Source organism: Pongo abelii, chromosome X (assembly GCF_028885655.2).
Source record: "Pongo abelii isolate AG06213 chromosome X, NHGRI_mPonAbe1-v2.0_pri, whole genome shotgun sequence".
In the NCBI taxonomy this organism is placed as follows: domain Eukaryota; kingdom Metazoa; phylum Chordata; class Mammalia; order Primates; family Hominidae; genus Pongo; species Pongo abelii.
The window spans coordinates 110,423,369-110,446,010 of record NC_072008.2 but is presented as its reverse complement, the minus strand read 5'-3'; the positions used below and the strand labels follow the sequence as shown (position 1 = coordinate 110,446,010).

The 22,642-nt window shown below is 38.7% G+C and overlaps 2 protein-coding genes across 4 annotated transcripts in view; one reads left to right on the top strand and one right to left on the bottom strand.

Annotated features, from left to right (window-relative positions):
• IL1RAPL2 (interleukin 1 receptor accessory protein like 2) overlaps positions 1-22,642 on the bottom strand; it is a 1,231,199-nt gene that overhangs the window by 1,136,755 nt on the left and 71,802 nt on the right. The gene's annotated exons all lie outside the window — the stretch shown is intronic.
• Positions 8,486-9,027, top strand: LOC100939743 (prohibitin 1-like). Its single transcript, XM_054544920.1, has one exon. It carries the CDS (start codon positions 8,557-8,559, stop codon positions 9,025-9,027), a length of 471 nt encoding a protein of 156 aa, XP_054400895.1. The 5' UTR covers positions 8,486-8,556.

Here is a 22,642-nt window from a genome sequence, read left to right as displayed (position 1 = left end):
ACAGTCTCTCAGACCACAGTGCAATCAAATTAGAACTCAGGATTAAGAAACTAACTCAAAACTGCACAACTACATGGAAACTGAACAACCTGCTCCTGCATGACTACTGGGTAAATAACGAAATGAAGGCAGAAATAAAGATGTTCTTTGAAACCAATGAGAACAAAGATACAATGTACCAGAATCTCTGGCACACATTTAAAGCAGTGTGTAGAGGGAAATTTATAGCACTAAATGCCCACAAGAGAAAGTAGGAAAGATCTAAAATCGACACCCTAATATCACAATTAAAAGAACTGGAGAAGCAAGAACAAACAAATTCAAAAGCTAGCAAAAGACAAGAAATAACTACGAACAGAGCAGAACTGAAGGAGATAGAGACACGAAAAACCCTTCAAAAAAATCAGTGAATCCAGGGGCTGGTTTTCTGAAAAGATCAAAAAAATTGATAGACCACTAGCAAGATTAATAAAGAAGAAAAGAGAGAAGAATCAAATAGATGCAATAAAAAAAGATAAAGGGAATATCACCACCGATCCCACAGAAATACAAACTACCATCAGAGAATACTATAAACACCTCTACACAAATTAACTAGAAAATCTAGAAGAAATGGATAAATTCCTGGACACATACACCATCCAAAGACTAAACCAGAAAGAAGTTGAATCTCTGAATAGACCAATAACAGGCTCTGAAATTGAGGCAATAATTAATAGCTTACCAACCAAAAAAAGTCCAGGACCAGATGGATTCACAGCCAAATTCTACCAAGGGTACAAGAGGAGCTGGTACCATTCCTTCGGAAACTGTTCCAAGCAATAGAAAAAGAGGGAATCCTCCCTAACTCATTTTATGAGGCCAGCATCATCCTGATACCAAAGCCTGGCAGAGACACAACAAAAAAAGAGAATTTTAGACCAATATCCTTGATGAACATTGATGTGGAAATCCTCAATAAAATACTGGCAAACCAAATCCAGCAGCACATCAAAAACTTATCCATCATGATCAAGTCGGCTTCATCTCTGGGATGCAAGGCTGGTTCAAAATACACAAATCAATAAATGTAATCCATCACAGAAACAGAACCAATGACAAAAACCACATGATTATCTCAATAGATGCAGAAAAGGCCTTTGACAAAATTCAACACCCCTTCATGCTAAAACCTCTCTATAAACTAGGTATTGATGGAATGTATCTCAAAATAATAAGAGCCATTTATGACAAACCCACAGCCAATATCATACTGAATGGGCAAAAACTGGAAGCATTCCCTTTGAAAACTGGCACAACGACAGGGATGCCCTCTCTCACCACTCCTATTCAACATAGTGTTGGAAATTCTGGCCAGGGCAATCAGGCAGGAGAAAGCAATAAAGGGTATTCAATTAGGAAAAGAGGAAGTCAAATTGTCCCTGTTTGCAGATGCCATGACTGTACATTTAGAAAACCCCAACATCTCAGCCCAAAATCTCCTTAAGCTGATAAGCAACTTCAGCAAAGCCTCAGGACACAAAATCAATGTACAAAAATCACAGACATTCCTATACACCAATAACAGACAGAGAGCCAAATCATGAGTGAACTCCCATTCAAAATTGCTACAAAGAGAATAAAATACCTAGGGATCCAACTCACAAGGGATGTGAGGGATCTCTTCAAGAACTACAAACCACTGCTCAACGAATTAAAAGAGGACACAAACAAATGGAAGAAGAACATCCTGCCCTCATGGATAGGAAGAATCAATATCGTGAAAATGGCCATATTGCCCAAGGTAATTTATAGATTCAATGCCATCCTCATCAACCTACCAATGACTTTCTTCATGGAATTGGAAAAAACTACTTTAAAGTTCATATGGAACCAAAAAAGAGCCCACGTTGCCAAGACAATCCTAAGCAAAAAGAACAAAGCTGGAGGTATCACTGTACCTAATTTCAAATCATTAGACTTTCAAAGGCCTATAGGTGGAGCCCCCAGGTTCCTCTTTGATCTTATTTCACAAAGCTCTCCTCCTTGCTGGCTATGCTCCAGCCATGATGGTCATTTTTTCTATTCCTGGAATGTGCCAAGGCATTTTTTTTTCTCACGGCGTTTGCACTTTGTCTTTCTCCTGAGATACTCTCCACTCTTCACACAGTTTCTTAACATCCTACATGTCTGAGTCCCACAAAAAGGCCTTTCTCAACTACCCAGTCTTAACTCTGTCAATCTCTAGCTCACCTCTTTGTTTGTTTTATTCATAAGACTGATCAGCACTTACAGTTGTTTATGTAATAGGAAGAGTTTTTACACTACTTTGAGTTCATTTTTAAATGAACAGTATTGAGTCTCAAGCAATTAGAATGAAACTCTTCCAAAATCAAAAATAACTGAAAAGGGTATGGAATTGAACCAAGCTGTTATTAAATCTCCGCATCCCATAACAGGAAGAGGAGTTTGTAAAGTACCACCAGTAGGCGTTGGGGGTGGGGGGGAAATCATCTTTAAGTTTTTGTCCCCATTGAGTTAAAAAAAATCAGTAAATTGGTTACCTATATGGTGGTTCAACTAGGGTCCTTTAAAATAATCAGAATATAAGCACCACTGAGGTACATTGGGCTCATGATAAATTCAAGATACAAAAATGGCAATGGGAGGTATGAGGGTGAAACTACAGCAATTACTGAAATAATGAATGGAAGAAAACCTGGAAAGGCAAGAATAGCCTCTGGATGACATGTAAAGGTCCAGTATTCTATGTAAAGATTTTTAAAAATAATTAGTTTGTACGTAAAGGTATAGAGCCTTACCCAGAATATAAGAGTAACAGGGTGATATCAAGTGCTTGGTAGGATCCTCTTTTCCCAGAATTGACCTCAAAGACCTATCTGATATCCTAAATTCAGAAAACTTCCAGTTTGATGTCTGAAGCCACCAGCACAATGAACCAATGCAGCTAGTTCCATATCACCTCACCCCAACTCCATCAATAAACAAAGGAACCTGGAAAGGAGGAGAAGGCTACGTTTTGACAAGGAAAACAGGCTTTTTCTTTCCCAGTTAACCATATACTTACCATTAGACATGCTGAACTTCCCCTGCACCACTGGAGCTAGGATAAAGAACCCTGGGGAGAGGTGGCATGTTGGAGATTTCCAGATGACAAGAGGACCGAGACTAATTCTCACCTACTCCCAACACACAGCCATATCTGGGTCCCAAGAGACATGGAAAATGAATTTGGCATATGCCCAAAGGTCCAAGCTGGACTAGGTAACTGCATAATTCTTGCCAGAGGCTTTGCAACATGGGGCAAGATGAATGCATGTGAAAATAAAGTGATCTGATGGCACCAGCTGAAGATCTGACAGAAGGTGTAATAATCTTGCAAGGGATTTCCAATGTCCAGAGGAGATGCTTGGAGAAGCCTCCCATCAGCAGGCTGTTATAACTACCTGTTTATATAGTGCCCATAGACAGCTAGAAGAGCAATTGTGACCAACGAAAGAGAAGACACACACAGTCACAAGCATCTGTCTTTTTCCTCTCCCTCTTCCCCAGCAACTCTCCTCCCAAAGCAATACCAAAACAGGCACAGGGGAAAGGGAAGAAATAAGAAGAGATGTATGAAAGGCTACCATACACGTCCCCAAACTCCTAGCTGCTAGAGCCGTATGTCCCATCTGTTTGAAGAAAAAAGAAGAGAAGCATTTGCATCAGATAGGGGCTTGGAGTAAGCAAGCCAAAGCTTTAAAATCAGCATGAGACTCTCCTAATATCTGAAAGCAGCTAAAAAGTCATAGAATCATATTGAAATGTTTATCATTGTCCTAATCTCTCAGTGGAAGAGGGTAAATACAACAGAACACAGTAAATAGCAATTAACGGAAAAATAATACCATTTCAAGTTTATACTCCAATGAGTTGAAACACTTAATGAATCAGTTAAATTTATTAGCTTGGTTGTCTTTGCTTACTCCTTGCCCACTAGAATGTAAGCTTCATGAGGGCAGCCACTTAGTCACTAACTGTTTTATTCTCATCACCTAGCATAGAGCCTGACACATAACTAATTAATAAATGTTTTAATGAATAAAAGAACAAAATCTATGTAAATAACATCTTATCAAATGTTTAAATAATGCAAATGAGTGGAAACTTTTGGTGTTTTTTCAAGTTACTCATTTGTTTGAAATAGAACATCTCTTGTCTAACATGGGATTATCCAAATCTGAGAGGTACCATATTTCCTGCTGTCATAAACACTGTTGGTGCTCTGCCCATGTCTTCTTTGACCCATTCTAAAAGTCATCTGCAGAAGTCTTCCTATGTTTCTCTGCCAGAGGAGCTTCTTTAACTGCAAAAGCAGCTTGGCCAGTATAGGAGATGACTAGAAGTGCCAGGTTGTTAATATTCACTAAATGATTCTCAATCAATTGTGAAAGTTGGTGAATAAATACCCTAGCTCCCTCACCCTTTGGTATGTTCCAGTAATATTGAGTGGCAACCTGCTTATTTGCTTTACCTCCCTTCCAGTCTGACTTTGCCACTTCCTTGCAGTACTTCCTGGGATCACCTCCCAAATAAACTAACTACATCCAAATCCTTAGAGTTCTGCTTTTTGGAGACCCCAAGCCAAGACTGAAAAGACCATTAAGTACTCCACAGGATTCTTTGTTTTCCATAGACCTTATCTGTCAGATCTCCAGATGATTATGTAGGCTCTGAACTTTCAAAGGAAGGCTTACGATTCAAAATTTTCTTGAACCACGTGCCCATTCTAGCTCCTCTGTCTTATCCCCCAATTTAGAACTTATATAACCCCAGTGACTTTGTTAAGAACATTGGCTCATCTCTGCTATAGCTCTTCCTGCTATATATATTCACTTAGTTACCAACTCAACCATACTGGTTAGATTTTAGGAGTCTGCCAAGCTCTCCTTACCCCAAACCTATTCTATCCATGATTGTACCTTCACGATTTCTGTCTGAAAGCTGACAGTGTGTAAGGACCATAACTTGCTAAAATCGAATATCACTTTTAGAATTCTGATATTTTATAAATGGTGGCCAAAAAAAGATGATTTGAGAAAGCCCTTTAAAAATTCTGTTTGCCCAGTGGACATTATGTGATCATATTCACCAAAAACATGGACTATATTTTATAACTGATATTCAGAGATATTATATGTGGAAAATAACTGATGCAGAAATATTTCTACTTCCCTATTTAATTCACCCCTCCCTATTCTTTGTGAAATAAAATAGTTAATGTTTGACCTTGAATAGGGAAATAATCATTGGAACTGTATAATTTAACTACAGAATTATTTCATATGCTACTTTTCCTGTCCGTTAAAATCAGTCAGAATTAGAAAAAGTGAGCATATAAAGTTTTTAAGTCCATATATTTACCAATCCCATTTCCACAGAAGAGTCAATTAATTCAACAAACTTTGCTGAACAATGATTATACTTTATGATGATAATAATTATAATTTATTGAGCACTTTGTGTGGGCCAGACATTGTGCTAAACTGTTATATGTCATTTTATCCTCTCAACAATCTTATGAGTTACTATAATCTCCATTTTACTTTTCAGGAAACTGACATTTGTGACTTACCCAAGGTCATGACATTAATAAATTATGGAAAAAGGATTTGAATGTAGGTCTGTGTGACTACAAACCCCAATCTCTTAACCACTACTGAACGATTCTTGCCCTAGAAGTTAGATGCTATGGGAGTCATAAACCAAGTCTAAGATTATAAAATGTAGCTTCTTTTCTTCAAGGAACTATAACCTCACTGTGGAGATACATGCATAGTAGAGTACTTAGTCAAGTGCAAGACAATGAAGAGCAACCTATATTTGTTAAGTGCTAAGGGAATACCTAGTAAAATAAGTGTTTTTTTAGCATGTTCAGTAGGTGATTCAGATTTCCCATTGAAAGGGAAAATCTGTCAAACTGCCTCAATTCAAACAGTCAAAGAGAAAGGCCAGTGTAATCAATCTACTAGCAGTGTTCATCTACAACATCAGTTGGCCTGAAATATCATCACTGATCAAGGAATGTCTTACAACAGTGACCACTGGGCTCCCAACATATGGTTCCCACACATCTGTTTCAATAGTAAAAGTTTCAGAAGCAGCTCGAGTTACTCCTGGAAACCTTACACTGAAATTTAGGTTTATTACATTATAACTTTTTCCTGTTGGTGATTTTACAACCAACTTACTGCTGTATGAAGAAAGTGTACAGGAGCATGTATAATACCTACTATCATGGCAATTATACTGTTATTCAATTATTTCAAAATTACTTTTTTTCCTAAAAAGAGTCTTCCCCCATGCCATGGCTATAAATATGCAATGGTTCTTATTTCTGAAGTTCATATTCCCCTGAGAGTTTTGTGTTTACTGATTCCCTAGGGTTAGTATATAAAAATCCCAAAAGGCCATGTGATGAATTCTAAAGAATGAAGCTGCTAAGACAATGGCGAATGAAGGCATTAGTATTCCTCTCATTGGAGTATCAAATCCTGATATGAGTAATGCCATATTGAAGAGAGAGCTTTAAAAATGTAATTGAACTAAATCTTTCGACAGATAATTGTAATGATGATGTTATGCTTCAATGACTTTCAAGTATAGTTTGCAAATTACCTTTTTCACTTTATTCCCTTCCTCCCTCAAAGTACCAGATATGTCAGGTTTCTGGTTCATGCTAATTTTTAACAGTACCTATATGGCAAACTCTTGATTCTAGAAACCAAAACGCATTTAACTTATGGATACATTTGGACACAGTTAATAGACCCAATCTAAAATATCAGCTAGTTTCAAATAGCACACAATTATAATCATTTCTTATTACATTTTTGCAATCAGAGAAAATTTTGGTATATTCACAAGGTTTTCATATATGTATATATATGTATAAAATCATACACGTACATACATATACACAGAGAAAGGCAGTTCTTTAGTCAACACACATTTATCTCTATCTCTTTCATTTTAAAATTCTATAGTAATTTGCAATGAAGTCTGGTATTCACATAGAGATGGCCCTGAGGTCCTATTAGCTATTCAATCAGAAAACAGAGATGCAATAATGTTAACTAGATTCTATCTACTATGGAGGGAAATTTGGCTCTCAAACTCAAATTTGGAAAGGACCTCAATAGTTACCTAGTCCAACTTTCAACCAATCAAGAAATCCTTTTTACAGCATTCCTATATCTAGCCTATTCTCAAGCACTTCTGTCATTTGAAAATAACTGCATAAAGTGGCAGCCAAGTCTGTTGTTAGCCCTAACCATTAGAATCAGAGGTAGAAATAAAGAGACACAGAGGCTGAAATCAACATAGCCAAAGGTACACAAGTAAGAAAACAGAGATAGCAAAAGATAGAGTTAGGTGGATAGGACACAGAAAGGGAGGGAAAAAATCATAGAGGAGAAAGAGAAAAAACGTGAAGAAGCAGAGAGAGAAAAAATTAGAAGTGGAGACTCAAAAAGTTGACATAGCAAAGAAGGGAAATAGATAAGAGGAATAGTGAGTGATGAACCATTGAGAGACAGCAGAAGGGACTATCTCAGGAGAGAATACAAGGAGAAGCAAGTATAAAGGAAAAAACTGGCATAAGTAACTATAGGGTTTCTTTTTGATTTCTGTAGTGATCACAGTCCCCAGTTTTGGGCTCCATACATAGTCCACAAAAATGAAAATTTCATTTCACAGCCTCCCTAGCAGCTGGATATGGAAAGGTATTGAGTTCTGATCATTAAGATAAAATCTGGAGTTCTGACCATTAAGATAAAATCAAAAGTGTTATGTGTGACAGGGACTAGTCTTTTTCAGGGTTTCTCCAGCCAGGAAACCTAGAAGTAGTAGGTATAAGGTGTTACAAGCAGTTTAGACAAAAAGTCTTCAATCACACTCATTGATTGATCAATTAGTCTTACTCAATTTTTGATATGGTGTCTAAATCCCTCATCATCTAACATTTTCTTCCATCAATAAAAGTGTTTGTCAATAGTCTTCTCAAAATTTAATGTACACATTCATATTCTGTTTATGACATTATAAATTAGGACAGCATTTTACAAGGCAATTTGATAGTATTTGGCAAAAATTAAAGTGCTCAAGAATTGCTTTTGTATGAATCTACACTACAACAATCCAAATGATTATGCATAAAAATATATGCACATACAAGAATGGTCAATGCAGTATGCATTGTGATGGTGAAAATCTGATAACAGACTAAATATTTTGTCATGGGTAGGGGTGATACATTCATATATGGAATACTATACAACCATTAAAGAGACTGAGATAGAGAGGTATGGATAGACATGGGTAGATCTACAAGATATATGAAAAACAGATATGATTCCACATATAATGGAAAAATCTATGTATGTATGCATGCTTAAGAATGTGTGTGTATGTGTATGGAAATCTGTAGGAAGAGGTTTGGAAGTATGTGTGGCTGGGGAATTCATGTGGAGGTCAGAGTGGAAGCAGGTGTGAGAGGGTCCAGCAGAAGAAAACATGGCTGCCAAAGTGTTTGTGTCCATTGGCAAGTTTGGCCTGGCCTTAGCTATTGCAGGAAGCATGCTGAACTCTGCCTTATATAATGTGGATGCTTGTCACAGAGCTGTCATCTTTGACCAATTCTGTGGAGTACAGGACATTGTGGTAGGGGAAGGGACTCACTTTCCTATCCCATGGGTACAGAAACCAATTATCTTTGACTGCCGTTCTCGAACACGTAATGTACCAGTCATCACTGGTAGCAAAGACTTACAGAATGTCAACATCACACTGCACATCCTCTCCTGGCCCTTCGCTAGCCAGCTTCCTTGCATCTTCACCAGCATCAGAGAGGACTATGATGAGTGTGTGCTGCCATCCATCATTACAAAGATCCTCAAGTCAGTGGTGTCTCGCTTTGATGCTGGAGAACTAATCACCCAGAGAGAGCTGCTCTCCAGGCAGGTGAGTGACAACCTTACGGAGTGAGCAGCCACCTTTGGGCTCATCCTGGACGATGTGTCCTGGACACATCCAACCTTCGGGAAGGAGTTCACAGAAGCGGTGGAAGCCAAAGAGGTGGATCAGCAGGAAGCAGAGAGGGCCAGGTTTGTGGTGGAAAAGGCTGAGCAGCAGAAAATAGCAGCCATCATCTCTGCTGAGGGTGACTCCATGGCAGCCAAGCTGATCCCCAACTCACTGGCCACCGCAGGGGACGGCCTGATCGAGCTGAGCACTCTGGAAGCTGCAGAAGACATCGCGTACCAGCTCTCAGCTCTGAGAACATCACCTACCTGCCTCCTCCAGCTGTCCCAGTGAGGGCCCACCCTGCCTGCACTTCTGCGGGCTGACTAGGCCACAGCCCCGATGATTCTTAACACCACCTTCCTTCTGCCCCTATCCCAGAAATCACTGTGAAATTTCATCATTGGCTTAAAGTGAAGGAAATAAAGGTAAAATCACTTCAGATCTCTTAAAAAAAAAAGTTTGGAATTTTTGACACTACTATAATCCTTAGGAGGGGAGTGGATAAAGTCTAAGGTTGAAGGGTAATTTTCACTTTTTACTCAATATAGTAATGGTGATCATTAACTCTGTTCTCAAAATACTTACACCTCTTTGCCTTCAGTCACATGATATGACAGCACTTCCTGGCCCCATTGTGATTGATGGAGTGATGCATCTGGCTCTGGTCAATTATTTGTGACCAAAGTCATTGCTCACAGTTGCATGTCACTTCCAGGCCAGAGCATTTATTTGTCAATGTGATGCCTTCCACAGTTATCTTTCCTTCTGCCACAGTGACTGGTAATGTTTATGATGGTGGTTGCTCCATCACCCTGGGCCGCAGAATGAAGAGTCACAGAGCAGAGCTTCTAGCCAACACATTACATAAGTGAAAAATAAAACTTTGCTTTTACAAACCACCAAGATTTGGGGATTATTACAATAGCATAATCTAAATTATTCTAGCTGATACCATTGAAATGTTTAAATGTTAAACTAAATAGTATACTTTCTGTGTATATTGTAAAATTAATATAATACCTACAACAGCATACAACATTCTCTATGTAGAAAATACAAAGTGCAATGAGCCTATTATGTACCATGATCTAGATTCAATATCATCATCAAAATTTAACTATTTCAAGGGCAGAGGCTATGCTTTTTTTTCTTTCTTTTTTTTTTTTTTTTTTGCATCCCCAGCACCATTGACTAGAACACAGTAGGTATGCAATCCATTCTTCTTGAATATTAAATGGATTTTAAAATGTTTATCCTAAACCTATAGATTTATATTAATCCCTATGAAATGTCATTATGTTCGTTTTATTCTATTCTTCCAAATCATGAAGACCATTTCAAAGCATAAGGTTTTTATTCATTTTATTAACTCTCCCACCTACTTCTGTGTCATCTGAATATTTCATAAGCTTGCTTTCTCTGCCTTCAATCAAGTCAATAATTTTTAAAATTCTGAATAAGATATGACATATAACAGAGATCTGTGGCCTACCACCATAGATCTCTCTACATGTCAGCATTAATCCATTAATCTGGTTGACCAATTTGGTATGAATCATTTAACTATACTAAAATCCATTTAACTAGACCATATTGGTACATCTTGTCATGAGAGATAATGCATGTGATAGACTAGGCTTTCATAGTGATATATCATTCTAACAGTTTTACCAAGGGAAAATAGTAACTTTGTTTAGTCTGATTTGCTCCTAAGATCCATTAATTTATTTATTCAATAAATTTAATGTATGCCTATGATGGGAATACAACAGGAACATGATAGGTATTGTATCTACTTTTTGTGTGATCACAGTCTAGTAGAAAAGAAAAAAAACCATAGACAACAATGAAGTATTTTAAATGCAATAAGAGGGGAAATATGGAGTGTTTTGAAAGGAAAGAGAGAAGAAATCAAACTCATGTTTATGAGAAAGACAAAGGTGTCTGGAGAAAGTGACTTCTAAGTTGAAACCTAAAGTGTGATAGGAAAGATTGTTCCAAAAAGAGGTAATAGCCTGGACAAAGGCCTGGAGCTGAGAGGGCATGGAATGTTCATTGAAGTAGAATAAGTTCAATATGGCAGAATCACAGAGTGTTATTAATAGATAGGAGGAATAGAGAGAATTGACACTGGTGAGGTGATCGGGGGTTAAGATCATGTACAAATTGAGTTGCCTATAGTACATCTAAGAATAGATGTTGGAGAAAAATTGAGGATACTAATAGAAGTTAAGGAAACAGAATTGGTATAAATATTTTGTAGTCTTAAGCTCGGAGATGGTATTTAATGTCACAGGAGTAGCTGAACTACCAAAAGATAGAGGCAAAATAAGAAGGTAGCAAAGGATAAAGTACTGAGAAACACCAACATTTGAGTTGGGAAGGTTCAGAGTAGCCTACAAAAGAGACTGAGAAAAAGGTAACAAGAAAGGTACAAGGAAAACCAGGAGGAACACCAAGGGAATAGCATATTTCAAGAATGACAACTATGTTAAACACTGGGTGATCAAGTGAGTCAGAGGTTCAAAAGTGTCCTTTATATTTAGCCAAGTAAAAAGGCTGTTAACCAAAAGAAGATTGTCAGAAACAGATCAGTGGTGCAGTGGAGTTAGAATCAGACTGTATAGATTGAAGAGTAAACTGAAGGGAAGGAAGCAGAACACTGAGTGGAGACAATGCTCACAAAGATTAGCTGTGATAGGAAAGAGAGAGATAGGGTAAGCATATGGCAGAAGGTCAGAGAATAATTTTTTTAATTGATGTTTGCCTCATGATTAGACTGAATTTACTGGTTTGGGGGAATACCATCAGACTTTTTTTTCTTTAGTGAATAGGAGGGACTTGAACAAGCTCTAAATGATTAGGTAAAGGAACCAGAAAAAGGGGAATGGTCGAAAAAAAAGAAAACACAGGGTTATTGTATGGAGTAAGGACACTTAAAAAAAAACAGATTAAAAACAGGTTTCTGGAGCTCAAGTGGAAGAATTTGACATACACGGGAGGATTTTCTGATCTTCGATTGAAAATGGGAGGAAGGCAGAAACTGCAGATGATGGTGCAGGTAAGTGTATAGATCTTATGATGGGAAGTTGCCATCTTGTGGCTTCTACATTTTCTGTGAAACAGCCGGCAAGTTTATCTGTAGACAAGGAAGAGTTGGAGGTTTGAGGAGGCATATATCTTCTCAATAGTTAAGTAGTTCATTCTAGGATTTTTCTAGCATTGAATGTTAAGTTCACTGATTCAAATTTCTGGAGGCCAAGTTATTGTTTTCGCTTTGTTTCCAACTGAGTAATTTAAATATATCTAATATTCTTATATTTCCATTTGTTCTATGACTTTAAAAATGTTTTCAACAAGAATTGCGTGGCAATAGCTGAAAGGGCACCTTCTCTGTTTACCACCATGCCAAAAAACTTTTCTAACCCCATTAATCCTTACACTTTCCCTTTTCCACACTCCAGCTAATTGAGGTTTTATAGTATTTTAAGAAGTGGATCAACCTCATTACCCTTGTGTAAAATACAGAGAAACTGAGGCTTAGTGAACTAAGTAATTTTACTACAGCAAGGAATCAATTGGAGGCAAATCAATTAATTCACATTTTATAAAGTTTCTTTCCTGTCTATTAGGGATCATTAATATTAATGATTTAATATTTTCTCCTCACTGATCAATAACCATATACTCTGAAGTTACACTTAGGCAAAAGAAAAGTGCAAGTATCTCTCTCACCTCCCTCCATTTTCAGAATTGAGTAAAATTTATCCTGCTGCCCTACAACTTGTATTCAGCACAAATCAGGAAACCAGGAATCTGCTGCCTCCTTCAATTGGGCACTCCTACTTCACTTCTTTGTGAAAAAATGATATTTTCCCCTTTAAAACTTCTGTTTTAACCTCTTTAAGGCCCCAGGTAGCAGCTGGTTCACCACACATAATTGTTTTTAAAAATGAACCAATGGGAGAAAGTTAAAAGACTAATCCTCAGTGATATGTATTTTAATTTAGTCTTCTAGGGATTAACTCAATAAATGAACAGTAGGTCTTTTTATAATAATAGCCATCATCATAATGATTACTAGCCTGGATATCTTATTTCCAGATCACTGGTGTTCCCATATCTTTTCAATACAGGCAGAAAAGTCCGTGCAAATATGTAACTACACCCTGGGATCATACTAATTGTTTCTTAAAGCCTTCAAAAAATTTACCTCTTTCTCCCAACTGATATCCTATTTTTTGATCCCCCTTTTGCTGATCAACATTGGTAGCATCTATCAAACTAGCAATGGTTTAAAAGTAACAACCTAACTCAATGTTAGAAAGCCTGCAGCAAAACACTCTCATATACTGGCAATGAGAATATAAATTGTCATTCATTTTTCTGGAGAACAAATTAGCTGTTATGTTTATATAATAACCTTTAAAAATTACTTATCTCAGAAAATACAGTCAGACTCATGTACACGGATGTTATTCTAACATTCCTAATAACAAAATTAAAAGATATCCGAAAATACAGCAAGGGTTATGTCAGTTACAGTGTGTCTCTATGATGGAGCACGATTCTATCTTAATGCAAAATTTCAGGCAAAAACAAATTTCAAACTTTTTACCCAGTAATATCTTAAGAGAATAATCCAGCCAGGTGTGGTGGCTCACGCCTGTAATCCCACCACTTTGGGAGGCCGAAGTGGGCAGATCACAAGATCAGGAGTTTGAGGCCAGCCTGGCCAACATAGTGAAACCCTGTCTCTACTAAATAATACAAAAAATTAGCTGGGCGTGGTGGCGGGTGCCTGTAATTCCAGCTACTCAGGAGGCTGAGGCAGAAAAATCACTTGGACCTGGGAGGTGGAGGTTGCAGTGAGCCGAGATCACGCCATTGCACTCCAGCCTGGGCAACAAGAGTAAAACTGCGTCAAAAAAAAAAAAAAGAAAGAAAGAAAAGAATCCCAAATGTAACTAAGGATTTATGCACTATTATGTCCATCTCAACAATACTTACACTACCAAAGTTGCAAATAATGTAAATGTCCAATAATAGATTGTTAAATAAATTATGGCATACCCATATGGTGGAATATTACACCATCATTAAGGGAGGAGCTTCAAGATGGCTGATGAGAAGTATTTCATGTCCTCTTCCTTCACTTAGAAGAACGAAAATAGTGTATGTACAGTCACACTTAAAATACATTATCCAAGAGAGAATACTGGAATTCAACAGAGAAATGACAAGAAACATCAAAAGTGGAGAAAGGAGAGGGAGAGAAGCAGGCTGCCTGGCCAGGATTGAGTGGCAGCTGGGAGTGACTTTTCAATTGAGGGAAAGGGTAAATGAGAGACTGCCAGTGACCCATATCCACACTGTGGAATCATGCAATCCTGGCTATGGGAGAACCCCTTGACCCCCCCCCAAACCCTGAAACTAACATATGGAGCTGCCAGGAGACCATGGGAGGGAAGTGTTCCAGGGAGTGAGTCTGTGCTGGGTACCACACCATTTCTGAGACCTAAGCAGCTACAAAAAGGCATCATTTTCAAGCATAGTTTTTGGCAGAGTGAACACAGTCCTGGGGCCCAACAGCACTGGAACTGAGGCATTATGGAAACTTGGGCTATCAGGCTGTCAATGCTGTGACTGAGGAGCAAGCTAGGAGCATTCCACAACCAGGACTAATAAGGCATGCAGGTGTGGGCTGCAGCTGCCGGTCTTGGGAAGCGAGCACTGCTGGGATAAAGAATGGGATGTGGGTAAGGCATCAGTTTCCACTGGGACTTGGTTGCCAGCTGAGTGGGGACTCCTGCATCTGGGGTGGGGTCATGACCTAGACATAGGCTACTACTGGCAAGGCTGGGAGCCAAGCCCCAATGGGACCGGAACATAAAAGGAATACACATTCTTCACCCACCAGCCCAGGTTATAGCCACTGAAAACGGTCCCACCCTCTCCAGTGGCAGGGACTCAGCACAGCTGCTATCATCCCTCACCTGAGCACTCCACCTGGGGACTGAGGATCACTACACCTCTACTCACCACAGGTGGTACCATCTCTCACCATTAGGGGGCCTGAGCAGCAGCTTACCCAGCCTAGTTTTGCCATTCCCAATCCCAAGGCAGCACGTAGCCTGGGGTCCTGGGGATTACCCAACCCAGTCTACCACCATGGGCACCTGAGCACTCTTCCCAAAGGCATAATATTGGGCCTAAACTCCTAGCCACTACCACCTCAGCTGGCATCTACCTGCAAGTGCCACCTGCAGGCCTGAAGTGTAACCAACCCAGCCCATCACAGCCACTACCAACATCAATGAATACCTCTTGGGAGACAAAGAATCATCACATCACTGCTACTGACATTACCCATGCTTTGTCTGTGGCTCAGGGGCCTAAAAGCCCACCTACCCAGTCACTGCTGACACAACTGGCATCTGAGCAAGCCACCTGAAGGCCCAAGAACTGACCTGCCAGAAATTGTCAACACAGGTGCCAGCATACACAGCCATGGGGCCCAAGGACAGGCATACTTGGCCTGCCACTGCCACCACCAGGGCCAGAAGACTGGCCCATTTGTCATCCCAGTCCCCAGCACAACTTCATCACAGTCTCCATTAACAATCATACCCTAAGCTACTAAGGAAATCACAGACATTACCGATGCTATATAGCAGAAGAAATCATATGGAGATTACTACACTACTGCATGAACTCAGATCAAAGCCAACGAGTCCTCCCCAACCAGCATCATAGATACGTCTTCAGGAAAAAGTACTCCCCTATGAAAGCAAATTCAAAAAGAATTGGAAGAAGTGACTATTATACCAGATGTACATACATCAACATAAGGACAAAAGGAACACAAAAAAGCAAAGAAATATGACACCTACAAAGAAACATAATTATTCTCCAGCAACAGATTCCAACGAAAAAGAAATTTATGAAATCATGGAAAAATAATTTTAAATAATGATATTAAAGAACCTTAGTGAGGTACAATACAACTCACATATACAATACAAAGAAATCCAAAAACCAATTCAGGATATGAATGAGAACTTTACCAAAGAGATACATATCATAAAAAGGAACCAGTCAGAAATTCTGGAAGTGAAGAATTCAATACATGAAACAAAAAATACATTTGAAAACTTCAATAATAGACTAGATCAAGCAGCAGAATTTCAGAAGTTGAATACAGGTATTTGGAAATAGCCCAGTCAGATAAAAATAAAGAAAAAGGAATTTAAAAGAATGAACACAGCCTACATGACATATGGGATACAACAAAGCAACCAAATGTTTGAATTTAAAGTGTCCCCAAAAGGTGAAAAAAAAAAGAAAGATAGAAAACCTATTTAACAAAATAATAGCTGAAAACTTCCCAAGTCTAGGAAGAGATTTAGACATCCAGATACAGGAAGCCCAGCCATCCCATCAGATACAATTCAAAAAGGTCTTCTCCATAGCACATTATAGTGAAACTGCCAAAACTCAAAGAAAAGGAGAGAATTCTAAAAACAACAAAATAAAAGCATCTAGTCATTTATAAGAAAATTCCCCCATTAGACTAAGAGCAGATTTAGCAAATGGGATGACATATTCAAAGTGCTGAAAGAAAAAAACTGCCAGTGAAGAATAACATGTCCAGCAAAAGTATCCTTCATAAATGAAGGAGAAATAAAGTCTCTCCCAGACAAGTAAATTCTGGGTAAATTCATTACCACTAGATGAAACCCACAAGAAATACTTAAGGGAGTCCTAAACCCGTGAGCAAAAGGACTTTTACCATCATGAAGACACATGAAAGTATAAAACTCACTGGTAAAGCAATCACACAAAGAATGAAAAGAAAGGATGCAAATGGTACAACTACAGAAATCTACCAAACCACAATGCCAAAAAATAACAGAAAAAGAAAAGAACAAAGAATATATAAAACAACCTGAAAACAATTAACAATGTGACAGGAGAAAAGCCTCACAGATCAATAATAATCTTGAATATAAAAGAATGAAGCTTTCCAGTTAAATGATATAGAATAGTTAAATGGGTTTTTTAAATAATCCAACTATATGCTTCCTACAAGAAACTCACCTTACCAGTAAAGATGCACATAGACTGAAAGTAAAGGAATGGAAAAAGACATTCCACAAAAATGGAAACAAAAAGCCATGTACTACTGACATAACTTATGTCATGCCCGCTATTCAGGGGCCTAAGAACCCACCCACCCAGTCCACTGCTGGCAGGAGTAGCCATACTTATATCAAACAGACTTGAAATCAAAAGTAGTTAAAAAAAAGACAAAAAAAAAGTTCATTATATAATGACAAAGGTATCAATCCAGCAAGAAAATATAACTATTATGAACATGTATAGACCTAACATTGGGGTACCCAGATTCATAAAGCAAATATTACTAAATGTATAAAGAAAGATAGACTGCAATGAAGAGTGGGGGACTTCAACATCCCATTCTCAGCATTAGACCTAACAGCTAAACAGAAAAACCAGAGAAACATTATATTTAAACTGGACTTTGGACCAAATTGACCAATATACATTTACAGAACATTCTGTCCAGCAACTTCAGAATACATATTCTTTTCCATAGTACATGAAACATTCTCCAGAATAGACCATATGTTAGGCCACAAAACAAATCTCAACAAATTGTCTTTAAAAGTGAAATTATATCAAGTATCTTCTCAGAACACAGTGGAATAAAACCAGAAATCAATACAAACAAGAACTTTGGAAACTATACAAATACATGGAAATTAAACCACATGCTCTTGAACTACTACTGGGTAGATGAAGAAATTAAGATGTAAATTAAAAATGTCTTGAAATAAATGAAAATGGAAACACATCATCCTAAAACTTGTGGGATACAGGAAATGTAATGCTAAGAAGTAAGTTTATGGCAATAAATGCCTACAATGAAAAAGTAGAAAGCTTTCAAATAAATAATTTAATAGTGCACCTCAAGTAACTAGAAAAGCAAGGACAAACCAAACTCAAAATTAGCAGAAAAAAATAAAGATCAGAGCAGAACTAAATGAAATAGAGACTACAAGAATAATACCAAGGATACAGGACCAATAGAATGAAAAGCTGGCTTTTTTGAAAAGATAAAATTAATAAGCCACTAGCTGGACTAACCAACAAAAAAGATAGAACACCCAATGAATAAAATCAGAAATGAAAAAAAAACATTTCAACTGATACTACAGAAATACAAAAGATGATCAGAGACTATTAAGAATACTTATATGCTAACAAACTGGAAAACCTGGAGAAAATGGATAAGTTCCTGGACACATGCAACTTACCAAGATTGAATCAGGAAGAAACAGAAAATGAGAATAGACCAATAATGGGTAATGAGATTGAATCAGTAATAAAAAGTCTCCCAAAAAAGAAACATCCAAGACCAGACGGCTTTACTGCCAAGTTCTACCAAACTTGTAAAGAAAACCACCAATTATCCTGAAATGATTCCAACAAAATTAAAGAGGAACGAATACTCCCTAACTCATTCCACAAGGCCAGCATTACTCTAATACCAAAACCATATAATCACACACACAGACACACACACACACACACACACACACACACACATACACAAAAACTACAGGCCAATATCCCTGAGGAACATAGATGCAAAAGTCCTCAACGAAATGCTAGTAAATGAAATCCAATAACACATCAAGAAGATAATACATCATCATCAAGTGAGATTTATTCCAGGGTTGCAAGGATGGTTCCGCGTACACAAATCAATAAGGGTGATATAGCACATGAAGGAAAAAAACATACGATCATCTCAATAGATGCAGACAAAGCATTTGGTAAAATTCAACGTCTCTTCACGATAAAAAAAAAAAAAACTCTCAACAAACCAGGTACAGAAGAAACATACCTCAACATAATAAAGGCTATATATCAAAAGTTCACAGCTAACATTTTATTGAATGGGGAAAAACTGAAAGTCTTCCTCTGGGAACTGGAACAAGGATGCCCACTTTCACCACTCCTATTCAAGATGGTACTGGAAGTACTAGCCAGAACAGTCAGGTAAGAGAAAGAAATAAAAATGCATCCAAATTGGAACAGAGGAAGTCAAATAGTCCCTCTACCAAAAAACTATTAGATCTGATAAATAAATTCAGTAAAGTTGCAGAATACAAAATCAGTGTACAAAAATCAGCAATGTTTCTATACACCAATCATGATCCAGCCAAGAAAGAAACAAAAATGTTAGTTCCACTTACAATAGCTACAAAAAACAAAAAAAACTCCCAAACTACCTAGGAACAAATTTAACCTATGAGGTGGAGGACCGCTACAAGGAAAACTATAAAACACTAATGAGAGGGGTGGAGTCAAGTAGGCCGAATAGGAACAGCTCCAGTCTACAGCTCCCAGTGTGAGTGACACAGAAGAGGGGTGATTTCTGCATCTCCAACTGAGGTACTGGGTTCATCTCACTGGGGAGTGTCAGAAAGTGAGTGCAGGACAGTGGGTGCAGCACACCAAGCATGAGCCGAAGCAGGGCGAGGCATCGCCTCACCCGGGAAGCACAAGGGGTCAGGGAATTCCCTTTCCTAGTCAAAGAAAGGGGTGACAGACGGTACCTGGAAAATCAGGTCACTACCACCCTAATACTGCGCTTTTCCAATGGTCTTAGCAAATGACACACCAGGAGATTATATCCCGTGCATGGCTTGGAGGGTCCTACGCCCACGAAGCCTCGCTCATTGCTAGCACAGCAGTCTGAGATCAAACTGCAAGGTGGCAGTGAGGTTGGGGGAGAGGTGCCCACCATTGCCAAGGCTTGAGTAGGCAAATAAAGCGGCCAGGAAGCTTGAACTGGGTGGAGTCCACCACAGGTCAAGGAGGCCTACCTGCATCTGTAGACTCCACCTCTGGGGGCAGGGCATTGCCAAACAAAAGGCAGCAGAAACCTCTGCAGACTTAAATGTCCCTGTCTGACAGCTTTGAAGAGAGTAGTGGTTCTCCCAGCACGCAGCTGGAGATCTGAAAACGGACAGACTGCCTCCTCAAGTGGGTCCTTGACCCCTGAGTAGCCTAACTGGGAGGCACCCCCCAGTAGGGGCAGACTGACACCTCACATGGCCAGGTACTCCTCTGAGACAAAACTTCCAGAGGAACGATGAGGCAGCAACATTTGCTGTTCACCAATATCCACTGTTCTGCAGCCTCCGCTGCTGATACTCAGGCAAACAGGGTCTGGAGTGGACCTCCAGCAAACTCCAACAGACATGCAGCTGAGGGTCCTGACTGTTAGAAGGAAAACTAACAAACAGAAAGGATATCCACACCAAAACCCCATCTGTACATCACCATCATCAAAGACCAAAGGTAGATAAAAACACAAAGATGGGGAAAAAACAGAGCAGAAAAATTGGAAACTCTAAAAGTCAGAGCGCCTCTCCTCCTCCAAAGGAACGCAGCTCCTCACCAGCAATGGAACAAAGCTGGACAGAGAATGACTTTGACGATTTGAGAGAAGAAGGCTTCAGACGATCAAACTACTCCGAGCTAAAGGAGGAAGTTCAAACCCATGGCAAAGAAGATAAAAACCATGAAAAAAAATTAGATGAATGGCTACCTAGAATAACCAATGCAGAGAAGTCCTTAAAGGATCCGATGGAGCTGAAAACCATGGAATGAGAACTATGTGATGAATGCACAAGCCTCAGTAGCCGATTCAATCAACTGGAAGAAAGGGTATCAATGATGGAAGATCAAATGAATGAAATGAAGTGAGAAGAGAAGTTTAGAGAAAAAAGAATAAAAAGAAACGAACAAAGCCCCCAAGAAATATGGGACTATGTGAAAAGACCAAATCTACATCTCATTGGTGTACCTGAAAGTGACAGGGAGAATAGAATCAAGTTGGAAAACACTCTGCAGGATATTATACAGGAGAACTTCCCCAATCTAGCAAGGCAGGGCAACGTTCAAATTCAGGAAATACAGAGAACGCCACAAAGATACTCCTCAAGAAGAGCAACTCCAAGACACATAATTGTCAGATTCACCAAAGTTGAAATGAAGGAACAAATGTTAAGGGCAGCCAGAGAGAAAGGTCAGGTTACCCACAAAGTGAAGCCCATCAGACTAACAGCGGATCTCTCGGCAGAAACTCTACAAGCCAGAAGAGAGTGGGGGCCAATATTCAGCATTCTTAAAGAAATGAATTTTCAACCCAGAATTTCATATCCAGCCAAATTAAGCTTCATAAGTGAAGGAGAAATAAAATAATTTACAGACAAGCAAATGCTGAGAGATTTTGTCACCACCAGGCCTGCCCTAAAAGAGCTCCTGAAGAAAGCACTAAACATGGAAAGGAACAACTGGTACCAGCCACTGCAAAAACATGACGAACTGTAAAGACCATCGAGGCTAGGAAGAAACTGCATCAACTAACGAGCAAAATAACCAGCTAACATCATAATGACAGGATGAAATTCACACATAACAATATTAACCTTAAATGTAAATGGGCTAAATGCTCCAACTAAAAGACACAGACTGGCAAATTGGATAGAGTCAAGACCCATCACTGGGCTGTATTCAGGAAACCCATCTCACGTGCAGAGACACACATAGGCTCAAAATAAAGGGATGGAGGAAGATCTACCAAGCAAATGGAAAACAAAAAAAGGCAGGGGTTGCAATCCTAGTCTCTGATAAAACAGACTTTAAACCAACAAAGATCAAAAGAGACAAAGAAGGCCATTACATAATGGTAAAGGAATCAATTCAACAAGAAGAGTTAACTATCCTAAATATATATGCACCGAACACAGGAGCACCCAGATTCATAAAGCAAGTCCTTAGAGACCTACAAAGAGACTTAGACTCCCACACAATAATAATGGGAGACTTTAACACCCCACTGTCAATATTAGACAGATCAATGAGACAGAAAGTTAACAAGGATATCCAGGAATTGAACTCAGCTCCGCACCAAGCAGACCTAACAGACATCTACAGAACTCTCCACCCCCAAATCAACAGAATCTACATTCTTTTCAGCACCACACCACACTTATTCCAAAACTGACCACACAGTTGGAAGTGAAGCAATCCTCAGCAAATGTAAAAGAACAGAAATTATGACCAACTGTCTCTCAGACCACAGTGCAATCTAACTAGAACTCAGGATTAAGAAACTCATTCAAAACCACTCAACTACATGGAAACTGAATAACCTGCTCCTGAATGACTACTGGGTACATAACGAAATGAAGGCAAAAATAAAGATGTTCTTTGAAACCAATGAGAACAAAGACACAACATACCAGAATCTCTGGGACACATTCAAACCAGTGTGTAGAGGGAAATTTATAGCACTAAATGCCCACAAGAGAAAGCAGGAAAGATCTAAAATTGACACGCTAACATCACAATTAAAAGAACTAGAGAGGCAAGAGCAGACACATTGAAAAGCTAGCAGAAGGCAAGAAATAACTAAGATCAGAGCAGAACTGAAGGAAATAGAGACAAAAAAAACCCTTCAAAAAACATCAAT

Coding starts and splice junctions, on each gene's coding strand:
- LOC100939743 (XM_054544920.1), top strand. CDS start 8,557: ATGGCTGCCAAAGTGTTTGTGTCCATTGGCAAGTTTGGCCTGGCCTTA.